Source organism: Mytilus edulis, chromosome 13 (assembly GCF_963676685.1).
Source record: "Mytilus edulis chromosome 13, xbMytEdul2.2, whole genome shotgun sequence".
NCBI classification, from domain to species: domain Eukaryota; kingdom Metazoa; phylum Mollusca; class Bivalvia; order Mytilida; family Mytilidae; genus Mytilus; species Mytilus edulis.
The window spans coordinates 41,375,835-41,402,275 of NC_092356.1; the positions used below are offsets into that span (position 1 = coordinate 41,375,835).

Below are 26,441 nucleotides of genomic sequence, written 5' to 3' on the forward strand. Positions count from 1 at the left end.
TGTTTTAATTTATTAGACCTATACCCCAAGTATGGACCCTAATGCATAGATCAAGGTGTGCTTTTATTATTGCAAATTCCTGACAAGCAAATTGACCAAGATTACTTAGTACAATTCTATGAATTCTAGTACCTATTTTTGTAACACAATAAGCCCAGAAAGATCGCTTGAGCTACATGTATATGGGTAACATTTAAACAACAGCATCCATTTGAAAAAAAAGGTGGTAATTGTATGCTAAAACAAATTTTTTAAGGTATTTGGTTCAAAGCTGGATGACAGCATATCATTTGTCCAAATACTCGTCACTTTCATGGAGTTTTTGTCTGAAATTAAAAATGACCATACATTTTCTGAGTAAATAAGTAATTTTGTTTTTTACCTAATTGCACAAAGAGCAAAACTGGAACAAGTTTGAATGGTCAGGAATAGAAAAGAGGATACATGTAGCAACTTGTAATCCAACTTCAAGTTTTCAAATGTCAACCATTAAAGTAGTGAACCTGTTCTTATGGAATTGTTTGAGAAATTTTCTCTTGTTTTCAAGATTTGGGAACCTAGTTGTATTTCAGCAAAATTTTCAAAAGAGATTGTCAATAGTTTGTATACACTCCTACACTTTTCAACAAACCCTTCAAGCTCGAAAGAAATATTGACACACTCTGAAGTGGTGCATCTCGTTTTAGAGAAAGAAAGTAATTTTTCAGCATTAATTTCTGGATTCATTTGCATGCCAGTTGTAGAATAATGTGTTATGGTTAAAAGTAGTGTAGCTTGTTTTGAATGGAATGATTTTTATTTGGTCTGTAGTTTGATAATGATGAGTTGCAGTATGTCAGCAATTTTATATCTGCCACTTTTTAATTGCCAATAGTTTGAAATATAACAACACTCAATGTAAAAGGAAATTTTTTGGTCCAGGGTTTCTTGGCTTGTATCAAAGGAACAAAAATATGTTTGGTCTCCAGCTTGCTTTGAAAATGATGAGTTATAGTGTGTAAGCAATTTTGACATTTGCCTTGCAGCCTCTTCTTGTTTGATATTAGCTTGAAATTTATACACTTTCTGTACAAGAAAAAAATCTATGAAAGGGAATGATCAGCTGTACTTCAGTTAAGTTCAGTATATATGCAACCTCAATCAAATACATGCAGCAAAACAGATCCAGATTTGGTATTGGTCTTGTTAAACTTTCAATTTAAGATGAGCCAAAGCTCACTCAGAACTTCAAATTCTATAGCTAGAGTGCACATGCTGAAATGTCTCACATGCTTTACTCATTCACAATTGAGTAATGTTGGAAGTCTTTACAGCTCTTCTATAAAAGCATGCAAAGCAATCTTTTGATCAACTTGCTTGCTATGTTTGTTTGGGTGTTTGTAAACAACAGGTAGGTAGTCTGTTACAGTCTGTTTACTATATACTGGAATTTGATTGGACAATAAACATTAACTTGATTTCAATGTCAATTTTTATTGTCCAATCAAATCCCAGTATAAGTAAACCAGACTAAAACTTCACCTACCTATTGTTAGCATACATTCAATGTTTGCTTTGCATGCCTTTAAAGAAGAACTGTAATATAAAGGTTTTACTACAAGTATCGCATAAATGCAACATTATCAAAGATCAATGTAAATTTAGGTCAAGGTCAGATGAACCCTGCCAGATAGATGTGTGTACCTTACAATAATTCCATACACCAAATATAGTTGATATATTGTTAATCATGCCCATAAGTATTTGATGAATGGACAAAAAACATCAAAACTTAACATTGACCAATGAACCATGAAAATGAGTTCATGGTCAGATTAATCCTTCCAGACAAACAAGCATTCCATAAACAAATATAGGAGCAAACCAGAAAAACTTAACTGATGAATGAACCATGAAAGAGTTTTTGGCAAGATCAAACTTGCCAGAAAAATTTGTACACTTGACAATCATTCCATACACCAAATACAATTGCCCTTTGCTTATAGCATCTGACAGAAAATAGCCCAAACCACAAAAGTTTAACATTGACCAATAAACAATGAAAATGAGAGTCAGGGTAAGAAGAAACTTGCCAGTCTGACCTTGAAATGATTTTTTACACCAAATATAGTTGACCTTTGCTTCAATTATCTAAGATACGGACCGGACCAAGAAAGCATAACCTTGATTACTGATCTATGAATTGAGGTCTGCTAAACAATGTCAGACAGACCTATAGACCTCGCAAGGATCCTATATACCAAGAATAGTGATCCTATTACTCATAATAAGTGAGCAATTCACATGACAAACAATTCAACATTTTTTTTCAAGTAGTCGCTGATCCATGAAAAGGAGGACAATAGACATATGAAAGACAGAAAATTAGTAATGTAAAGCATCTGCATGTATACAAGGTATCAAGCATCTAAGTCTTCTGATATATATAAGGCTTTCTACAAAAAGTTTACACTGCTGCTGGATAGGTATCTCTCTGACTAGCATTCTTAGGTGAGACAAAAATCTGTAGCATATGGAATTGGAGAATATTTCTAAGTGACAACAACCTGACCGAAGAGTAGAACATTTTAAACCAATCACAAAGTTTTGGTGTACGTTTTGAAAAAAATGACCCCGAATGCATTAGATTCGGTATAGGAGAATTTGTTATTATATACAGAGGAGTCAATAAAGAAACATAGTTTCATAATTTTCTTGTATCAATGTCAAAACGATTAAAACAAAGGTACAATTCTTATTTTTGTTAGTTTTAATACAATAATTTTAAGATATATCAAAAATTTTATATTTTGATGATTGAACATATCCAAGCCAAAAGAGGTAAGGAATAATTTCATTTCTGTCTTCTGCACTCATATAATCATATGCTTTTGTGAAATGGATAATGCTGTGATACCAATCCCCTAAATCTTCTGATTTCTCCATAGCGGCTTTATAGTGATTTGGAGTAACTTCACAGTATAAAAATATTATCTGAAAATAAAAATGAAAGTCAATATTTTTTATCTCACATTTGTATTTTAATCTTCAAAAATCGCATTAATTTCTGAATTTAATGTAGTAAACTGTAAATATCATCATTTAACCATTTTCGCTAGCCAAGGGTTACAATCCACTCCCGCTCTCTTCACCCTTGGTGGATTGAGCCAGATTTTGTTAACCACAAGAATATCATTTGGATTGGTCGCAGTCGTAACTGGCAGCATCCAATCAAAAAGTGTCTTACAGCGAACACGTGTAAATGATAAAATGTAAACAAACATGGCAACCTGCAGATTGTGTCACGAGTCTCTACCCCCAAAAAATAGAAGAACAATATTCAGTGACACGTTTAAAGTATTTGATCAACTTATCAAAGTTCTGGGATATATTCCTCGTGTAAACGATATATTATATTATATATTATATTTGTGGTTTCTGTTTCACTAAATTCATCTTCGCTAGCCAAGGGTTACGTAACCCTTGGCTAGCGAAGATGTCATTTAACATGTTCAAGGGAAATTACTCCTATTAAGGGTCATCTGACATTTTGTTCATACCTTACAATAGGTATGTAATGTAGCATATTAATCTATTGTAATACAAATTCATAATAACTAATAAAATTTGTAGATTTAGCTAACAAGGTCCTTATATTTGGATATAGTAACATTTGTTTATAGTGGAAAGTTGTTTTAACATTAAATCAGCTACAATTAAAAATTGCTTGCTAGTCCCTCTCTGTGATTACCTTTAGATAACTCTGGTTCATTTCCCAATCAATCTATCATGAAGGGAAGATAAATAATACAAATTTCAATCATAGTCTTTTTCAAAAATGATGAACGGTTCTTTATATTGGTATGTAATCATTTTAAACGTTTCAAATTTATGAAATTATATTCGTACATCAATGTTTTTGATACACCAATAACAACCAGATGCTCCGCAGGGCGCAGCTTTATACGACCGCAGAGGTTGAACCCTGAACGGTTGGGGCAAGTATGGACACAACATTCAAGCTGGATTCAGCTCTAAATTTGGATTGTGATTAAATAGTTGACACAGAATGAATGTGTTCTAATGAACTTAAAATTCTTGTTTTCTCTTAGAGCAATTCACTATGCTGTTGAATATTAATCCTCTCAAAAAAATGTTTGAAGAAATTTTCTTTTTATTTATGAAATCTGAAATGAAAAAAATTGACCCTCCAATTTTTTTTTCACATCCCCCTTTCCCTTATTTCAAAACTGATCTCAATTCAAATTTCTAATGAAGTTTGCAACAATAACTACTCATTTAAATACATCATAAAATATTAAAATGTAAAAAAAGTGCTTGTTATCACTGAATGGTAAAGATTGTTTTAATCTATCAGTTGGTAGTAAAAGTGAATATACATTGTATATTGTATAAAACAATGATTTAAGTTGATTCAACTACTATTCTGGACAAAGAAAGATAACTCCAATTGAAATCCAATTGGAATTTCTTGCTATTGCACAATATTGTGCAATTAGATATTTCTTGCTATTGTGCAATACTGTGCAATTAAAAATATTTGCTATTGCACAATACTGTGCAATTGAAGATTTCTTGGTATTGCACAATACTGTGCAATTGAAGATTTCTTGCTATTGCTGAATACTGTGCAATTGAAAATTTCTTGCTATTGCACAATACTTAATATAATAATTTTGGATCCTGATTTGGACCAACTTGAAAACTGGGCCCATAATCAAAAATCTAAGTACATGTTTAGATTCAGCATATCAAAGAGGCCCAAGAATTCAATTTTTGTTAAAATCAAACTTAGTTTAATTTTGGACCCTTTGGACGTTAATGTAAACCAATTCTAAAACGGGACCAAAAATTAAGAATCTACATACACAGTTAGATTATGCATATCAAAGAACCCCAATTATTCAATTTTTGATGAAATCAAACAAAGTTTAATTTTGGACCCCGATTTGGACCAACTTGAAAACTGGGCCAATAATAAAAAATCTAAGTACATTTTTAGATTCAGCATATCAAAGAACCCCAAGGATTCAATTTTTGTTAAAATCAAACTAAGTTTAATTTTGGACCCTTTGGACCTTAATGTAGACCAATTTGAAAACGGGACCAAAAATTAAGAATCTACATACACAGTTAGTTTCGGCATATCAAAGAACCCCAATTATTCAATTTTTGATAAAATCAAACAAAGTTTAAATCTGGACCCTTTGGGCCCTTTATTCCTAATCTGTTGGGACCAAAACTCCCAAAATCAATACCAACCTTCCTTTTATGGTTTAACATTTTAGGAATTAGGGGCCAAAAAGGGCCCAAATAAGCATTTTCTTGGTTTTCGCACTATAACTTTAGTTTAAGTTAATAGAAATCTATGAAATTTTGACACAAGGTTTATGACCACAAAAGAACAGTTGGGATTGATTTTGGGAGTTTTGGTTTCAACAGTTTAGGAATTAGGGGCCAAAAAAGGGCCCAAATAAGCATTATTCTTGGTTTTCGCACAATAACTTTAGTTTAAGTAAATAGAAATCAATAAAATTTAAACACAATGTTAATGACTACAAAAGGAAGGTTGGTATTGATTTTGGGAGTTTAGGTCCCAACAGTTTAGGAATCAAAGCCTTAAAGGCTGTAAAAGCAATTGCTGCCATGTTAATGTTTGGGGACTTTTATTTTTCATCCACATATATACAAGAATTAAACCTGACATGAGTGTTGTCTAGTTAAAAGTAAGAAGGTTTTAACTTTATATAAATAAAAGACTTTAGCAGAAAGTCATTTTTAATATGATTTATATTTCACAAGGAGACAACACGTTTACCAGGCTAAAGTTGGGGTCAAATATACATGTGCTGAAACATATAACTCAAAAAGAAATCATCATGGATTATCCCCTGGTAGTGTTTGTAACTTCCTTGGCAATAATTTCCTTTATTGATTTAATTTTAACAATTTTCATTATTAATTTATATTTAACCATTAACACAAATGATTAAGTTAAAACATTTCAACTTTCCAGACGCAAATGTTAAAAAACGGGAAAGAAATAAATATCTTACAAGACATAAACATGTAAAGAATAAATGTATATTTCAGCTTAATAAAAATATTTTCATAATGTTACTTTGTCATCATTTTTAAAACTAAGTTCCAAACATTATTGCTCAGTTGATATGTGTCCTTCTGATGCGGTACGAGTACAGGCACTTGTTTCTATCCATAGGAAGGTCGATTATCCATATAAATAGTTTTATATGGATAGTCGACCTTCCTATGGATAGAAACAAGTGCATGTGGGTACGAGATAACTACAATTCTCATGCAATCCCGAAAAGGGGGGTCATCACAGACGAATGTAGGAAAAAAAGTCACAGGAAAAAAAGTCACGGAAAAAAAGTCACGGAAAAAAAGTCACAGGAAAAAAGGTCACAGGAAAAAAAGTCACAGGAAAAAAAGTCACAATATTTATATATTTTTTGCAAGAAATAGTCATAGGGTCTTGCACATACATGTATTACCAGGAGAAACATTCCCAATTTGTATTTTTTTATGGAAATAGTCATAAGGCCGCACATATATATGAATATATTTGTTTGGAAATAGACATTTTTTAATTCATTTTATACGACTAGCTTTGGAAATTTAGATATAAATTGCAAATAATTTAAATGGAACATTTACATGCTGGTGTACTAGATTGATACATGTTTTCAAGGATTTGTTGTAATTATTTTTATTTTATATCTCTTAGAGATGTGAGTTTAACAGCAACAATTTCCTTCAGTTTTAATACATTTTAAAACAACTCATTGCCATTAATAATAGCTTAGCATTTTTATACATACATATCTAGGGACTGTTGATATTGATGTATGGTTTCTTGTGGCACCTCCCCCTTTGTAGACCTTTCATTTCCTGTCTTCGTAGGAAGCCATATCAATGAAATACAACTTATGCTCAATATTAGATAAAAGGACACAATCAGTTTTCCTTGTTTGTTAAAAAGTCAATTTTGAAAAAAAAGAACATTATTTATTCCAATACACTTTTATTAGTATATATAGAATTCCTGTATAGTTTTAAAAAATTAACCACTAACATAACTCCGATACAAATATATTATGACTTTTTTTCAATGCATTCAAAAACTCCAATGAGTTTGATTATTTATTGCATACATGTACATAGTGACTTTTTCACATGCATTCCAACATATTTCTGACAAATAAGTTTACTTAAACAAATTGTGACTTTTTTTCCTGTGACTTTTTTTCTTGTGACTTTTTTTCCTGTGACTTTTTTTCCTAGGGATATTGTGACTTTTTATCCTGTGACTTTTTTTCCTGTGACTTTTTTTCCGTTTACCTCACAGACAAACATGACATTAAATCGTTATCACTGAACTAGTATATATATTGTATAGGGGCCAGCTGAAGGACGCCTCCGGGTGCGGGAATTTTTCGCTGCATTGAAGACCTGTTGGTGACCTTAATTCTGCTGTTGTATGTTTTTCTATGGTCGGGTTGTTGTCTCTTTGACAAATTCCCCATTTCCATTCTCAATTTTATTATACGAACAAGAACAAACAGCTCTACGTTGCTTTGATATTTATCAATTTTCAGGAAACATTGCGAAACATGATCTTCAATATTTCGAAAACATGTGAAATAAAATTGCTAACACGGTGGACCGTCGAGTGTCAACAAACGTAGTAGACTTGTTCACTGAAAAGACGAGGATAATGGTTTCATCTGACATTTGTTATGCAAACCCAGTTTTGATCATGATATTTAAAAAGACGTACTTTTTTTTCAATCTATGTATTAATAAACTAGAAAATTCCAAATTGTAAATATCTCTTCATCTGGACCGACTTGGCATCTACTACGTTGGACGGGTCCATTTCATTAGTAAGGTGATCGATAAATATTACGGAGTTTTGACAGAAAAGGAAAACGAACTTATTGTTATGTGTTTTCAACAAGGGTTTCGTTCCGCTAAATTATTTGCGCAAATAAAGTTTGTCTATTTTTAGATTACAGGTAATAATTTGACACTACGCATTAACCTGTGTAGTGATTTTGATTTTACGATAAATGTATGAATGAACGATAATGTTATGAATGAACAAGAGCACCTGACCTCTTCAAGAAACACAAATTAAACATAAAAAACCGATAATTCAGTTAAATTTTCAATACTAAATCAACAACTGAAATGAATCCATATTTTGTTGAAACATCGTACGAACGGCGGAAAACGGAATCGCATTTATAAAAATGTACTTTTTTTCACTCGGACTTCTATGTTATTTGATAGTCAAACGGATGACCCTTTAAATACAAAAATACATCTACAAGAACATATTCTGAAACTTCTTAAATCCACTAACTTTTTTTAAAGTTTCAAGCTATGTATTGCATTAGAAAACATACATAGGTGTTAAAGAATGACTGACCAGGAGCCTGTTTAACAAAATACTATGGCTTGATCTGGGCGGAGTCTCTGATCTGGGTCACAAAGATGGCCATACGCGACGGCATAAAAGCAATTGCTTTAATAATTAGGGGCATAAAAGGGACCCAAATAAGCATTTTTCTTGGTTTTCGCACCATAACGTTAGTATAAGTGAATAGAAATCTATGAAATTTAAACACAAGGTTTATGACCATAAAAGGAAGGTTGGTATTGATTTTGGGAGTTTTGGTCCCAACAGAATAAGGGGCCCAAAGGGTCCAAAATTAAACTTTGTTTGATTTCATCAAAATTGAATAATTGGGGTTCTTTCATATGCCGAATCTAACTGTCATGACTGTGTATGTAGATTCTTAACTTTTGGTCCCGTTTTCAAATTGGTCTACATTAAGGTCCAAAGGGTCCAAAATTAAACTTAGTTTGATTTTGACAAAAAATGAATCAGTTAGGTTCTTTGATATGCTGAATCTAAAAATGTACTTAGATTCTTGATTATTGGCCCAGTTTTCAAGTTGGTCCAAATCGGGGTCCAAAATTAAACTTTGTTTGATTTCATCAAAAATTGAATAAATGGGGTTCTTTGATATACCAAATCTAACTGTGTATGTAGATTCTTCATTTTTGGTCCTGTTTTCAAATTGGTCTACACTAAAGTCCAAAGGGTCCAAAATTAAACTTAGTCTGATTTTAACAAAAATTGAAATCTTGGGGTTTTTTGATATGCTGAATCCAAAAATGTACTTAGATTTTTTATTATGGGCCCAGTTTTCAAGTTGGTCCAAATCAGGATCTAAAATTATTATATTAAGTATTGTGCAATAGCAAGTCTTTTCAATTGCACAGTATTGCGCAATGGCAAGAAATATCTAATTGCACAATATTGTGAAATAGCAAATTTTTTTTTTATTTGAGTTATCTTTCTTTGTCCAGAATAGTAAGCAAGAAATATCTAATTGCAAAATATTGTGCAATAGCAAGATTTTTTTTTAATTGGAGTTATCTTTCTTTGTCCAGAATCAACTTAAATCTTTGTTATATACAATATACAATGTATATTCACTTTTTACTACCAACTGATAAATTAAAATAATCTTTACCATTCAGTGATAACAAGCAGTTTTTTTACATCTTAATATTTTATGATGTATTTAAATGAGTAGTTATTGTTGCAAACTCCATTAGAAATTTTAATTGAGATTAGTTTTGGAATAAGGGAAAGGGGGATGTGATCAAAAAAATTGGGTTCAATTTTTCTCATTTGAAATTTCATAAATAAAAAAGAAAATTTCTTCAAACATTTTTTTGAGAGGATTAATATTCAACAGCATAGTGAATTGCTCTAAGAGAAAACAAGAATTTTAAGTTCATTAGAACACATTCATTCTGTGTCAACTATTTAATCACAATCCAAATTTAGAGCTGAATCCAGCTTGAATGTTGTGTCCATACTTGCCCCAACCGTTCAGGGTTCAACCTCTGCGGTCGTATAAAGCTACGCCCTGCAGAGCATCTGGTTAGTCATGGCAGCCAAGTTTGTTGATGGATCAAAACTTCGATACAATTCATAAACTAGATACCCTAAGGAACATTCGATTAAAGTTTGAAGGTATTTGGCCTAGTTGTTTCAGAGGAGAAGATTTTTTAAATAGTTTATGACAACGATGGACGCAGAGTGATGGTATAAGTTCACATAAGGCCCTTCAGGCCCCAGTGAGCTTAAAACTTAACACTGAGCAATGAACTGTGAAAATGAGGTCTAGGTCAAATAAAACCAGCAAGACTGACATGTACATCATAAAATATTTCCATGTACCAAATATAGTTGACCTATTGCATATAGTATTAGAAAAAAAGACCAAAACTAAAAAAACTTAACTTTGACCACTGAACCATGAAAATGAGGTCAAGGTCAGATAACACCTGCCAGTTTGACATGAACACCTTTCAATCATTTCGTACAAAAAATGTAGTTGATCTATTGCTTATAGTTTAACAAAAACAGACCAAAACACAAAAACTTTACAGAGCAATGAACCGTGAAAAAGAAGTCTGAGTCAAGGTCAATTAAAACAGGCAAGACTGACATGTACATCATAAAATATTTCAAATATAGTTGACCTATTGCATATAGTATTAGAAAAAAGACCAAAACTCAAAAACTTATATAAACCAAAGAACGATAAAAATGAGGTCAAGGTCAAATGGCACCTGTCAGTTGGACATGATGTCTTACAATCCTTCCATACACCGAATATACTAGACCTATTGCTTATAGTATCTGAGATATGGACTTGACCACCAAAACTTAACCTGGTTCACTGATCCATGAAATGAGGTTGATGTCAAGTGAAAACTGTCTTGACAGGGATGAGGACCTTGCAAGATACGCACATACCAAATATAGTTATCCTATTGCTCATAATAAGAGAGCAGTGAATATTACAAAAAATCTTAACTTTTTTTTCAAGTAGTCACTGAATCATGAAAATGAAGTCAAGGACAATGGACATGTGACAGACAGAAACTTTGTATAAAACATAAGGCAACTAAAATGTATATGCAAAGTATGAAGTATCTGTGTCTTCCACCTTCTAAAACATAAAGCTTTTAAGAAGTTAGGTAACACTGCTGCAGCCCTTACTGCCACCAGATCACTATCCTTATGTCGAGTTTTCTGCAACAAAAGTCGTTAGCTCAACAGAAACAGGCACATCTTGTTCTATTTCACCAATCAAATAAATTACCTTTGTTCCACAGCAAAGAATTCCAATAACTCCAGGACAAAAACAAGAATTACGTCTATCTAATAAGAGCTCTTTTGCAACCTTATCCAAAAGATCTTCAGATAATGAGTCTATAACTCTGCTTTCTTTTCCCGCATCAATATTTTCATATAACTTTTCATTGTGCTTATTTATCTGAAATGAAATTTAACTAAAATCAAAACAATTCAGAAATGCAAAAACAACTAGATTGATTAATTTAATTAATTCTTGAAATCATGTTGTTTCATGCATGCCTTTGTTTGCTATGTAATTTTACATAGTATCGAAATATGAGATTTTGATAACATTCATTTGGTTTTCAATGTTTTAGTTCCTATACATTTTCAGAATGATTGTGTGCGATCATGATATTCTGTATATATCTAAAGGAAGCAATAAGAAGAAGCTATAACATGGTTTATTTCTCAGTAGAAAGATGATTACAAGGAATAATTGCAGAGAGGGCCAGGCAAACTTTGTTATATTAGAAAACCTTACATAACATTTTCCAATGAAGATAATGATAAAAGCACTGTCTTTTTGAAGATTTCTAGGAAATGATATATGAATGAATCTTAAACTTTTTTGAACAAGACAAAATGTAAAGAAACAGTGGTTTGATACTGCATTAACTAGTGATATCATTGGTGTTAACTTGTTATTGTGTTTTTATTGTCAGTAATACCTATATCATTCAGTTAAGTGAATTTATTGTACCTTTTCACTGTGCCATTTATTATCCCATTTATCTAGATAAAATGGAGAAAGGGTTAAGAGGTCAATTTCATTTAACCCTGCCACATGTTTATGTGTATTTTCTAAATCATCTTTTTAAGGTGTTTGCTTACCCCATTAACATAAACATTGAGAAAAGATTTCATTGACTGGGGTCTTTCATACTTGATATCTGCACCATATACAAACATCTCACCATTTATTTCAGTACTATTTTCACAGCAATCACCTGGTCTAAAGAAAAGTCATAACAGAATAACTACTACATACTGTAAATTATTGTGATTTTGTCATTTTAGACTAAGGGAGCTACCATTTGATTTTTAGGGGGGGCTAGGATGAAATTTGAAAAAAATAGGCAGGACAGGAGTTTTGAGTAAAAATGAGACACTTGCCAAAAAAAAAAAGTCAGGATGACAATTTATGTAAAAAAAGTCAGGATAAACTAAAAAAAATAAGCAGGACCGAATAGAGTGATAAATAAAAAGGCAGGACAGAGATTACAACTGAAAAAAAATGCAGGACAAAATTTTTCATCCTAGCCCCCCCATAAAAATCAAATGGTAGCTCCCTAAAATGCATATTTAATTTTTGCAATATAAATGAAAAAAATTCTATCTAATAGATCATATAAAAAATTTCAATATGCAAGTTTAAATTATTGTGAGTATAACCCTATTGCATTTTTATACGACCGCAAAAAATATTTTGGGATTGTATAATGGTATGATGTCGTATGTGTCGTTGTCTTAGTCTTCTGCGTCGTCATCATCGTCTGCGTCGTCCGAAGACACATTTGGTGTCCAGACAATAACTTTAGTTTAAGTGAATAGATCTTTATGAAATTTAATGAGAAGGTTCAATACCACAAAAGGAAGGTTGGGATTGATTTCAGGGATGATGGTCCCAACCGTTTGGTATTAGGGGCTAAAAACAAGCATTTTTCTACTTTCAGGATATTAACTTGTGTATAAGTATACCACAAGTAAAGGTTTGGACTCATTATGGGGTTATGGTGCCAACATTTTAAGTATTAAGGGCCAAAAACTAGCATTTTTATAGTATCTGGACAATAACTTGCGTGTTAGTGTATGGATCTTTCTTACATTGTACCACAAGGTTCCATATCACAAAAGGAAGGCTGGGATTGAGTTTGGGGGTAATTGCCCAATTCATGCGGGAATGAAGGGCTAAAAAATTTGTAAGGGTTCCACGGAACCCAGTGTCTCGCCTACATTTGCTGTTAATCGCAGACTCAAAAAAAATGAGGAAAAACATCAATAAAAATTTCCCTTTCGATACTGTCTTTTGATTGAAAGAAGCTTCCAAGTTTGGTAAAAAATCAAGGATAGTTTATGAATCTAATAAATGTTTTATAAACTTTAACTGCAGACTGTATGTAATGTTAACTGGAAGAAAAACTAAGTCCATTTATAAGTAAAATACGGAAAAAGTAATTTTTTTTTTTACAAAATTTACTTCTGAATAATATCTTATGATCAGAAACAAGCTTTTGTCTAAGTTTGGTAGAAATCCAGGATAGTTTAAGAACATTATAAAAACTTTAAAAACTTAACCACAGAGTGAATGTTTTGTTTCTGGCAAAAAAACTAAGTCCATTTATAAGTAAAATACGGAAAAGTGGAAATTTATTTTTACAAAATGTTCTTCTTGATACTATCTTATGATCATAAACAAGCTTCTGTCCAAGTTTGGTACAAATCAAGGATAGTTTATGAAAGTTATTAAAATTTTTAAAACTTTAACCACAGAGTGAATGTAATGTTTCCTCACAGAAAAACTAAGTCCATTATAAGTAAAATACGGAAAAGTGGAAATTTATTTTTACAAAATTTTCTTCTTGATACTATCTTATGATCATAAACAAGCTTCTGTCCAAGTTTGGTACAAATCAAGGATAGTTTATGAAAGTTATTAAAATTTTAAAAACTTTAACCACAGAGTGAATGTAATGTTTCCTCGCAGAAAAACTAAGTCCATTTATAAGTAAAATACGGCAAAAATGGAATTTTATTTTTACAAAATTTACTTCTGGATACTTTCTTATGATCATAAACAAGCTTCTCTCCAAGTTTGGTAGAAATTCAGTATAGTTTAAGAAAGTTATTAAAATTTCAAAAACTTTAACCACAGAGTGAATATTTGTGGACGCCGCCGCCAACGATGACGACGACGGAATGTAGGATCGCTTAGTCTCGCTTTTTTTCGACGTAAGTCGAAGGCTCGACAAAAAGGGCCCAAAACAAGCATTTTTCTAGTTTCCAGACAATAACTCGTGTTAAAGGATATGGATCTCTCTGAAATCATACTACAAGGTTCCATACTACAAAGGAAAGACTGGGTTTGAGTGTTGGGGTCATTGATCCAAGGGGGGTTCAAAAAGTTTAGGGGTTCCAGTTTTTTTAAGGGGTTCAAATTTTTTTTTTTCAAAATTTTTCCAATTTCATTTTTTTTAAATTTTCAAGAAGAATCTTTAATTGCACAATATTGTGCAATAGATTTGTAAGATCTTGACATTAATTTTGTGTCGGAAACCTATGCTATGTCAAAATTTTTATCACAATCCACAATCAGACAGAATCAAGCTTGAATATTGTGTCCAAATTTGTCGCAACTGTTCAGGATTCAACCTATGTGGTCCTATCAGGCTGTGCTCAGCATATCATTTTATTAGCAAATAAAATAAACATTGCAATAATTTCTGAATTGACAGTACTCATACCCTGATTTTTCTATATACTGAGTGCTAATAGAAACAGCAAATTCTATAGCATTTGGAAATCTTCAAATTTCACTTTAGAATGTTTAAAAGCATTTATTGAAAATTAGTAAACTCTGGTTTGTAGTACATTGTATATTATAAAGTTATCATTGTATTAATATAAAGCTACTTTCATAAAAAATATGGAAATGTGATATGATTGCCAATCAGAAGTATCCAGCAAAGAACAAAGGAAACAGATGTAAAGGTATATTTAGGTTTAAAAAGGAGCAAACACACACTTTCTTGTCAGCTACATGTATGTTGTTGTCTCGTAACTCTTGGGCATTTATAACTCTTTTTATTTAACTTGTTTTGTATTTTTAATTATTTGCATTAAAAACACTTACATTGGTTCCATCAAGAAAATTTCAGAAAACTTCATAAAAAGTAACTGATAATCCCTCTCCTTCACTTCATAGTTATGACAGAGAGTATATAAAAATCTTTTCAGGTCACGAGAATGGAAACGTTTCAAATTTAAGAACCATTTGTAAAATGTCCTGAAAAATAAATAAATAAAGTCTAGATATTTTTTTTTATATACGATAATTATAAGTTGTACCTGAAGTCCATTACTAGTTTAGTACCGGGTAATTGACTTTTGGTTGTACTTTATAATAAGATTCATCTTTCATTTAAGATTTCATGATTTCTTTATACATATATATATATATATCATTTTGAAAACTTATACTAAAGCTGGAGGTTCTAGACTCTAAAAAGCTTGTAAAACTCACCTGATCGGATTGATCTCAATGTTTTTACTATAATCAGGGACAGGAAGGGGAGCACAATCAAGCAAGATAGGCATGCATATTGTTATGTCCTTCTCATGAAATTTTTGTTTTAATATAAACTTTGACCTTTTGATTTGTAAGATTGGAATATTTAGGGATAAGTCTTTAAAAAAGACAATATGATAGTTAAGGTGAAGGTTGGCGCCAGATAAACGTTTAAACCTGCTGCATTTGTTTGCAGCTGTCCTAAATCAGGAACCTGATGTTCAGTGGTTGTCCTTTTTTTCATGTGGTTCAAAGGTGTTTCTAGATTCTTGTTTTTTATATAGATAAAGATAGGAATGGTGGTTTTCCTGTTTGAAAGGTTTTACACATCATTTTTTGGACCCTTTATAGCATGCTGTCTGGTGTGAGCCAAAGCTCTGTGTTTAAGGCTGTTTTTTTTTTCCTGTAATGGTTTATTTTTACAAATTGGGACTTGGATTGAGAGTTGTCTCATTGGCACTTTATAATAAGCCACATCTTCTTATATCTATAATATGACATTTTCAAATGTCTACCTTAAATTTGAAATTATGCTTTTAATATATTCATCATGTTTAATTAACTTTTTTCAACCAAAAATAAATTCCACTATCCTATCATCAGAGACCATATACTTCAATCATAATGTATCCTCTACAATTTTGTAACAAAAAAGATTAAACTGCTATCCCAAGACAAAACTTTGACTTCTCAGTTGATCTTTTATTTGATGTCATTTTTATTTGATGTACTATAATCATGATAATTGATAGGAGAGACAAAAGGAATTTTTATAAATAACCTTCACTTGAGCTAATTCCTTTCTTTACTTTCAGAAATTGACAAAAATAATATAAGCACATATAGATGAAAGAAAATGGACCTAAAAATCCTACTTTTAAGGAATAAAATCCTTACAACTCTAACAAAATGACAAAACTGACACAATTAAAGACTTATGGGTATTCAAAATAAATTCTTAGTGTCTAATGTCTATTTTATTTTGCCTGGTTACAGACTGTTACTTGCACATGAAAGCCTATGCTACTTTAATAATTAATATAATATATAATTTTTTTTTAAGGTACGGTAACTTATAAACATTAGAATGGTACCAGCTGAACTAATTTCCAAGAAAACCTAAATAAAAAGTTCTAACAAAATGGAATAAGGCAATAAAAGAATAGGTGTGTTTGCAGCTGCCTACTCAAAATCTTTTATTGTCCTGAAGTAAAAAAAAATGTTTTATTCAGATAGGCATGAAGACTATAAAGCAGGTTTTGAATACACTAAGGATCATATTTTTTTCTAATTTTTCTGATTAAATTACCCTGTATTGTCAGGTCTATCAATGATGAGTTCAGACAATTTCTTAATTTCTTCGTTGATATCCAAGTTAAGCTGACAATTGCTATCCTCTACTAATTTAATATCCTCCTCTGTTCTATTGTTAGCCTCAAATATGCCAATGTTTTTGAAGGACAATTTGAAATAATCTTTTGTTAATCTTATCAACAATTGCGTAACTTCAGGCATGTCTTTAATTTTATCATTACATCTGTTTTCCACTAAAGAAAATAATTCTTCTAGAGAAAGATTTTTGGTATCATAATTAATTCCCAATCTTGTAAAGTCTAATCCTTTCCACAGTGAAAAGGTTCCAGAGTTTTGTGAGGTAGATTTGTTCATCCATGATTGAACTTTGAAATAGTTTTTTCTTGACGGGCTAGAGTCTGAAGCTGATGAAGATCCTCTTTGTCTTTTAACTGTTCTCCTTTCAGTAGATCTAGACCTTTGTCTTCTCTCCATTTGATGCTAGTATATCTATCTGAAATTAAATCAAAATTTAACTATTAAATCCATTTTAGTTTTAATAAATACAGGGGCTGATCCGGTCATTTTCCAAATAGAGGTTTCCAACTAAGGATAAAAGGGGGGATGTTTCAACCATATGTCCCCTTTCTAAAGCAATGATCATAAACAAAAATTGTAAAGGTTCTGTGGAACCAAGTGTATCACTACTACAAAATGTCTAAGAATATAATAAATGTATTAAAAACTTTAACTGCAAACTGTATGTGAATTTTGCTGAAATATAAAATTGAGAATGGAAATAGGGAATGTGTCAAAGAGACAACAACCCGACCATAGAAGAGACAACAACAGAAGGTCACCAACAGGTCTTCAATGCAGCGAGAAATTCCCTCACCCGGAGGCGTCCTTCAGCTGTCCCCTTAACAAATATATATTCTAGTTCAGTGGTAATGAACGCCATACTAAACTCCAAGTTGTACACAAGAAACTAAAATTAAAAATAATATAAGACTAACAGAGCCTAGAGGCTCCTAACTTGGGACAGGCGCAAAAATGTGACAGGGTTCAACATGTTCATGATATCTCAACCCTCCCCTATACCTCTACCCAATGTAGAAAAGTAAACGCATAACAATACGCAAATTAAAATTCAGTTCAAGAGGAGGTGAGTCTGATGTCAGAAGATGTGGATCTCCTGTAGTTGGTGATTGCAATACTGGTATACCAGTATTGTCCACAATACTGGTATAAAAAATTTGTTCCAGTATTGTAACTTTTTATCAAAAAAAACAGCAATACTGGTACATTACTGATATACCAGTATTGTAGTTGTATTGTTGACTAGACTATATTGGAGATCAAAGGGAGATTAAATGAACTCAAAAAGATTATAGAGGATAATTGTGAAATCAATTAACAACCAGTTAAAAGTCATTACTATACTTGCATAAATAAACAAAGGATTATTGAAATTAACTCAAAAGTCATCATTATTATTTAAACAATTATCATATTTCTATATTTTATTTAATTCAATATAGATAAAATAAAAGTTTATTATTATCTGAGTAATAATTTAATAAATTCAAGTAAATTATTAGACTCTAACACTGTAAATTCAGCATTTACTTGTATGCCATCACATATTTTGACAGATATTTTAATACATGTATACATTTTTTGTGTACTAAGATCATATGCATTTGTTTGTCTTTATTTTCTTATTAATCTTTCACAAAAAAGATATCTATATTATTCATTAATTATAAAAAGTTGCTTCATAGGGGAACCTATAATCAAATTAACTAGTTTCTCTACATGAATGTTAAGGGTTGAAGCAGTTGATTCAGAACCAATTAGTAGCAGATACATGTATATCTACTGGTACAAATACTAATACTAGACCAGCATTCTACTTCTACTTCTACTTTTTAGTGACCGCCTTCAACACGTTGAAGTTTATGTCACTTGCACTGTGCATTGCTTTGTGGTCCACAAATTGTGGAGACGTATATACAGTGAAAAATTTTAATTTTATGATTAAAAACAAAAATTAATTATAACATTTTTACAAAGTGATAGTGCATATTTTTTTTATTTTATTTATTTATATATTAAGATAAAACTATTTACACATGATGAATTTACTGACTGTAGGTGTGGGTTGATATTGCTGTTTTGAATGACTCTATAGAGTCACTCATGACAATACTCAGAGGAAGACTGTTCCAATTTTTTATTGTGCGTGGGAAGAATGATTGTTGGCGTATTTGCGTTCTGCAGGATGGAATCTGATATGAGAGTACGTGCATGTTCCAGGACTGTCTGAGCGGTTGTATTAGTCTGTCTGTTTTTGTGATGGCAATGAGGTGGTATGAAATTTTATAGAACATGACAAGGCGTGCATCAGTTCTTCTGTATGCTAGGTTTCTCCATTTTAGGTGGTCAATCATGTCACTAACACTTGATGTGTTTCTATGTCGGTTAGTGACAAACCAAGCAGCCCTTCGTTGTACCTTTTCTAGTTTGTTTATGTCCTCAGTAAAGTAAGGATCCCATACTGAACAGGCATATTCTAGTGATGGTCTGACTAAGGATTTATATGCCTGTTCCTTTACTGAGGTGGAACTGATGTTAAGGTTCCTTCTTAGAAAAGCTAGTGTACTGTTAGCCTTGTTACAGATGGTGTTTATGTGACTATGCCATTTTAGGTCTGATTGTATTGTCACGCCTAGGTATTTTGCTTTGTCCACATGTTCAAGAACATGGCCGTGTAGAGTGTAATTGTAAGTAATTGGATTTTTATTTCGACTGATGGACATAACATTACACTTGTCAGGATGAAAAGCCATTTTCCAAGTATGTTCCCAGATGCCTAGTGTGTTAAGATCTTTTTGTAGGGTTTCGCAGTCGCTGTTAGATTTTATAACCAGATAAGCAATAGTGTCGTCTGCGAAAAGGCGTATGGTGGAATTTAGCCCAACTGGAATATCATTAATATAAAATAGAAACAGACTTGGGCCCAGAACAGATCCTTGAGGCACTCCTGACTTCACAGGGACATAGCCTGAAGTCTCACCCTCTAGAATAACTGCTTGGGTACGACATGATAAAAAGCCCTGTATCCATGCATTTGTTTTCCCCTGTATCCCATAGTAATTTAGTTTGTGTGATAATAAATTATGGCTAACTTTATCAAAAGCTTTAGAAAAGTCCATTATGAGTACATCTGTTTGTTTTGAAGTTTCAATATTTTTAGTGACATCATCTATAAATTCCAAAAGCTGAGTTTCACAGGATCTATTTTTTCGAAAGCCGTGTTGAAGGGGATACAGGATGTTATGGTTGTATGCGTGTGTCATGATTGCGCTAACTACGACATGTTCTATAAGTTTGCAACATATGCATGTTAAAGAAATAGGCCTATAATTCTCTGGATTATATTTGGACCCTTTCTTAAAGATGGGAGAAACATGTGCAGTACGCCAGTCAGTGGGGACTTCGCCAGTGTCTAGTGATTTCTGATATATGATGCACAGTATAGGTGAAATTTCATGTGCTAACTCCTTAAGGAGGCGTGGCTTAAGTTCGTCTGGTCCACTTGCTTTTGATGGGTTTATATTTAAAAGTAGTTTGGTGATACCGTTGATGGTTATGTTTATGACTGGCATGATAGGATAAGCTGTTTTTGTTGCATGTACTTATTGTTTTTAAATTCAGTAGCAGTGATTTTGTTTGGTTCTGAGAAAACTGATTGAAACTGCCTGTTGAGTGCATCCGATTTCTGTTTTGTGTCTGTTACAAGTTTCCCATTTTGCTTAAGTGATGTTATTCCACTGTAATCAGTTTTTTTGCTTTTTATATATGACCAAAATTTGTTCATGTTTGAAAATTTGCTTTCATTACGTTTTGGTGTAATAATATTTTCAATGTATTGCCAATATGATTGTCTTAGTTGTTTTTGTACCTGATGTTTAACTTGCTTATATTTGTTTCTCATATTGTCATTTCCTGATTTTTTCATCTTTTTATAGAGTCTGTCTCTTTTTTTCATTAATTTTCTTGTTTCGAATGTAACCCATGTGGTTTTGCTTTTTGAAGTGAGCTTTTTTTGTGGAATATGTTCACTGACTAGTTCATTGAGTTTTGTTTTGAATTGTTGCCAAAGTTCATCAACAGTATGTGTATTAACCTTTTCCTGTATAGTATGTTGTAGGTTAATTACTTCTTTTTTTATAGTTTCCCAGTTTGCCTTGTTGTAAATTGGCACATTCCTTGGTGTTTGCTTTAATTTGGATGGTGTTATTTTGAATTCCATAAAGACAATGTCATGATCTGAGATTCCCGGCATGATTTCAATTCGTGGAACCTGGTTTGGTAAATTTGTGATCATAAGGTCTAATATATTGTCTTTCCTTGTTGGGTATTCGATTAGTTGTACCAAGCCGGTATCATCCAGTGTGTTTCCAAAATCATAGTGTATGTTTTGGTGGGTAGATTTTGGTTTTAGAATTTTGTTTTTTCCAATCCCACCCTGGGAGATTAAAATCTCCACCTATTAGTATTGCTGCATTTTAAATTTGAGTAGCTCTCTTAACTGATGTATCAAACCACTTTATGCTTTGTTCATCAGATGTTTTTGGGTTGTAAAAGGATGATACGTAAAGTGATCTGCTACCCTTAATTTCAATTTTTGCCCAAACCATTTCAGATTTAGCATCAGGTGTAAGGTCTTCAACTTCATCGCTTATAAAGTCTGATTTAATTGCAATGAGTACACCACCACCCTGCTGTTTTTTTCTGTCTTTTCTGTATAGTGTGTACTCTTCAGGAAATATTTCAATATCTTTGATCATGTTGATTGTTGGGTCAAGCCAAGTTTCTGTCCCAATAACAATATCCGGTTTAGTGCTATCTATGATATTTTGAACAAGATGTTGTTTACGTTTGATAGACTGAAAATTGATGTTAAGTATTCGTAGAGGTGTATTACAATTTGTTTTTGTTTTATTTTTACGTATTGGTGTAGACTGGTGAGATGGTTTAAAAGAGTTTGTTGGCGTTTTCATGCCACAGTCATCATTTGAATAATGGTATAAACTTTCAAATGGATTAGATGAACTTGCACCATGTAAGTCAAAAGGGCATGTGCTGTAATTGGGATTTTCACAAATTAAGCAATTCCAACTAATCATGCTGTCATTTAGCAAATTGCTGACATTTAGCAAATTCTGACAGTAAGACTAAGAGAGCTGTACAAATGCTATCTGAAATAGCTTGTAATCTAGTAAGCTGAGAGAGCTGAAAGAAAACATAGAAGAAAGTACAGAGTTTGTTAAAATGCTGAGACAGAATGGTTAAGAAAAAAACATCAGAAGATAAAACTTTATTTGATGACAATCACAGTGTACCATCTATGGCATCATCAGTTAAACACAATCATTCCTAATAAAATTGTCATGGCATATGTTAATTATGCACATATGTGACACCTTTAATTAAAGATTAATTACCTATATATTGTTTATTTAAAAAAAGCACAATATTGGTACAATACTTGAATACAATACTGGTACAAAATTTTTATACCAGTATTGCGATCACCAACTACAGGAGATCCGACCCCTTTTTAAAATGGCTGGATCTGCCCCTGATTAGAAAGCGGAAATTACACAGGCACTTGTTTCTATCCATTGGAAGACCCACTATCAACGTATATTTAAATAGATAGAATCCATGACAAGTCGCCCCACTGGCAAGTCGCCCCACTCCTAGTCGCCCCACTTTTTCACCAACTCGCCCCACTTTAAAAAAAAACGCCCCAACCTGGATCACCAACTCGCCCCACTTTTTAAAAAATCGCCCCACTTGTGAAATGTGTTAAATCCCGTTAATATTACTCCTGAAAACTCGCCCCACTGAATGGAAAACGATAAAATCTAGATTAACATATTAACCAGGATGAATGTAGTAAAGCCAACTCGCCCCACTCATGGAAAAAGATGTTATCCCGTTGTATATAACTTAAATTCCGTAAACATTACTCCTGCCAACTCGCCCCACTTATAGAAAACGATAATATCTAGATTAATATATTATTAACCAGGATGAATGTATTAATGCCAACTCGCCCCACTTATGGAAAAAGATGTTATTCCGTGAATATTACTCCTGCATGCCAACTCGCCCCACTTGAAAGAAAACGATAATATCTAGATTTATATCATATTATTAACCAGGATGAATTTAGTAATGCCAACTCGCCCCACTTATGGAAAAAGATGATATCCCGTTGTATATAAGTTAAATTCCGTAAATATTACTCCTGCCAACTCGCCCCACTTATGGAAAAAGATGTTATCCCGTTGTATATAAGTTAAACTCCGTAAATATTACTCCTGCCAACTCGCCCCACTTATTTGCTATCCCATTGAAAACCTTATAGAAACTTCTTATATTATTCCTTTTTTTTAATATAGCAGTAAGAAGTGAGTATTAATATTTCGGTAACGTGAATGTCAACTAGCCCCACTTATGAATAGTACAAGTATGAGTCTTGCGGACATAACTGGTAAACTTCTTATAAGTGCTAGGTCAGTAACACGGCTGGTTAGCTCTCTAAATGTTGGCTCAATGTGACTAGCAGGTAACAATGGTAAGGCCATGATGTTACGGCAGAAATAGAATACATCACCTCGTCTGTTGTAGGAGAACTGAAGAAAAAATTATGAAAATTAAGTCTGTGATAAATATTCAAATTTACAAATCACAATCAAGTAATAGTATAAACTGATCTAATCGGCTTTATGTCTCAAAAACAATTATCTCATAGACAATTATACCACATTTGCTTTTGAATGAATGAATAGGCATTCTCTTTGATATTTACTTGAAAGAAACATTTGCCTTTCTCTGATTGCTCGTTAGTGTTTTAAGTGGGGCGAGTTTTTATATTTTAATTTTATATCTAAATATTACCGTTTTCCATTAAGTGGGGCGAGTTGGCAGGAGTAATATTAAACATCATGTAACCAATTTCACATGTGGGGCGATTTTTTAAAAAGTGGGGCGAGTTGGTGATCCAGGTTGGGGCGTTTTTTTTTAAAGTGGGGCGAGTTGGTGAAAAAGTGGGGCGACTAGGTGTGGGGCGACTTGTCCTGCTTCCATTTAGTATATATACGTTGATAGTGGGTCTTCCAATGTGGGAAATTATTTTTTATGGAGGAACAGACACACACACGCAAGTACGGAACGACGAAAGAGGTGATTGTCATGTTGTCTGTCGATTAATCGACGAGGATCTAATAATCACTTACTTTGTAATAATCCTTTTCAAAGAAAAACAAGATACCTTTTTAGACAGGGGAAAGAGACTAATGCAACTGTGTCAGATATCAATCAGCTAGCTAGAGACATGAATATAAATGTGTAGTGTCAGAGTATAATATTTCTCTGGTAGTATTTACGATCATTTACACAATGCCTAGGTATTTTTAAGATAAAATTCCAGAGGGAAACGAATGATCGTCAGTTAAAAGCTGTGTCTCTTTTAATGAGGTTGCTCAATTTTTTTTTTTATTGAATTCTATTATGTGATTACTTGGCCGTTTCTTAAGTGAGTGTTCTCTAAACTATCGAAATTTAGTTTGATGCTTCAACTCAAATTTAAAAACTCAAAAATAATACAAAAAGAACAAAGTGTTTACCGTCTGAAAACAAATCTTGGAGTGAAAAAAAGGTTTGTAGTAGAATGCAACTGATAAATCCAAATAGAAAAGCTATAACAAACTTTAGATGACGAAATTTTAGAAGCAATTAAACAAAAATTCGCTAAGGGCAGAAAAGCGATAACAAAACCGCGAAAAAGTTAAATCTTGCTAGAATGGAAATTTCTTATTCGGTATTTAATCATTTTTGTCTCGCCTTGACGGAGTCAAAAAGCGAGACATTAGGTATATGCTGTCCGAGTTCCGGCGTCGGTGTCAACAATGTATTAGTTTGTGATTAGGTCTAGTTATGGGGAACAACTAGATGTAAGTCAGTGATATTTGGTATGCAGTTGTTCTAGCTTTGACATATCATATATCATATTACCATCAGGAGATTATTGGCCCGCTCCCTCAGTCATGGCAAGGAATTGTATATTTAAATATACAATCCTTGGTCATGGTCTATTGACTTTGAAACTTTTCTTAGTTTCCCTATGTATTAGTTTATGATTAGGTCAGTTTATGGGGAACAAGTCATCTAGTGGTAGTTCAATCATTATATAAGTAATATTTGGTATGCAGTTATATAAGCATTGGCAAATCTTAATATTTCCTTGGAGATTATTTGGCCCCGCCCCTCAGTCATAGTCTATTGACTTTGAAACTTTAGTTGCTCAGTTTACATGTATGATCTATCAGTTTGTTTTTAGGTCAGTTTATGGTGAACCACTAGTTGAAAGTAAATGATATTTGGTATGCAGTTGTATAAGCATTGGCATATCTCATTTCGATGGAGACTATTTGGCTTCCGACCCATATATAGTCATGGTGTATTGACTTGGAAACTTTTACTTAGTTTACACGTAAAAATATATATAATATTAGTTTGTGATAAGGTTAGTTTAAGATAAATCAATAATGTTGTCAATGATATTTGATATGCAAATGAATTGCCTAACACCCTCAAAATGGTTTATTGACATTGAAACTTTTACATAATTTACAAACCGCAGTTAATGACTGTGTTGAGGTTTGTTTAAAGGGAACGACTTGTGAGATTTCACGTGTATTTGATATGCAGGTGTATTCAGTAGCTTTTGCACATCTCATTTCCATGGAGATTGTTTAGCCCTGTACCATTGACTGAATATTTGCATAACTTAAATATCAAACTATTGCTATTTTAATTTCTACATTTGCATTATCAAAATAACAAATAGGCGAGACATATCTCTGTCTTAACAAGTCCCAATGTGTAAAAAAGTGAAGTTTATTTCGCTCCCCCACTTAATTCATCCCCACTTTTATTTCGTTAAAATTGGTTTTACATTTCATATTTGTTGTTAACGGACCCCATATTGTCCTCCCTTTTTTAAGAAAATGTTACAAATTGTCTACTTAAAAATATCGTAGACATATCATCATACATCAATATGAAATATAGACGCTTAAAAAAAGAATACCACTTTCTTTCCTCTGTCGGCATAAAAAGGTGACGCATAAATTAAAAGACTTCTTCGTGCACCTAGATCAATCGGAAAATAACACTCTAGATACATTTGTTTGCCGTCTACAAATTCGTCTAGCGCTTGTATTTAAAACATGTCTGAAACTGAAAATGGGTATCTTTTTAGGTTCTACAAAAACACTTTCGCATTTTCATTTTTTTACAAAAGATTTCTCTTGGATCTCTTCGTAAGGAATATTTATATTATGCCTTTTAATCGATATGATATGTAAAGTATATAAAATCCCTTTCTTAAACATATTTATTGCCAGTAATAGTAGAGAGTACCCCCATTTTACACCTGAACAACGTTATCTCTTTTTCCGAATGTCAAACTTAGGAAGTTATTTATCAACGGTTTGTTTGACCAACCTGCTATCCATTCAAATAAAC

The 26,441-nt window shown here is 32.4% G+C and overlaps 1 protein-coding gene across 2 annotated transcripts; it reads right to left on the reverse strand.

The window, feature by feature from the left end:
- Positions 1–2,731: 2,731 nt before the first annotated feature.
- On the reverse strand, positions 2,732–24,241 carry LOC139501556 (uncharacterized). Of its 2 annotated transcripts, none has more exons than XM_071290673.1 (6): positions 24,184–24,241; positions 16,849–17,346; positions 15,105–15,257; positions 12,086–12,206; positions 11,217–11,390; positions 2,732–2,973 (listed from the first exon to the last, which is right to left on the reverse strand). In XM_071290673.1, exons 2-6 carry the CDS (start codon positions 17,325–17,327, stop codon positions 2,764–2,766), a joined length of 1,137 nt encoding a protein of 378 aa, XP_071146774.1. In that variant the 5' UTR covers positions 17,328–17,346; positions 24,184–24,241; the 3' UTR covers positions 2,732–2,763. The 2 variants fall into 2 exon arrangements, with proteins under 2 accessions (XP_071146774.1, XP_071146773.1); XM_071290672.1 differs by having other exon boundaries at positions 24,149–24,219.
- Positions 24,242–26,441: the final 2,200 nt, after the last annotated feature.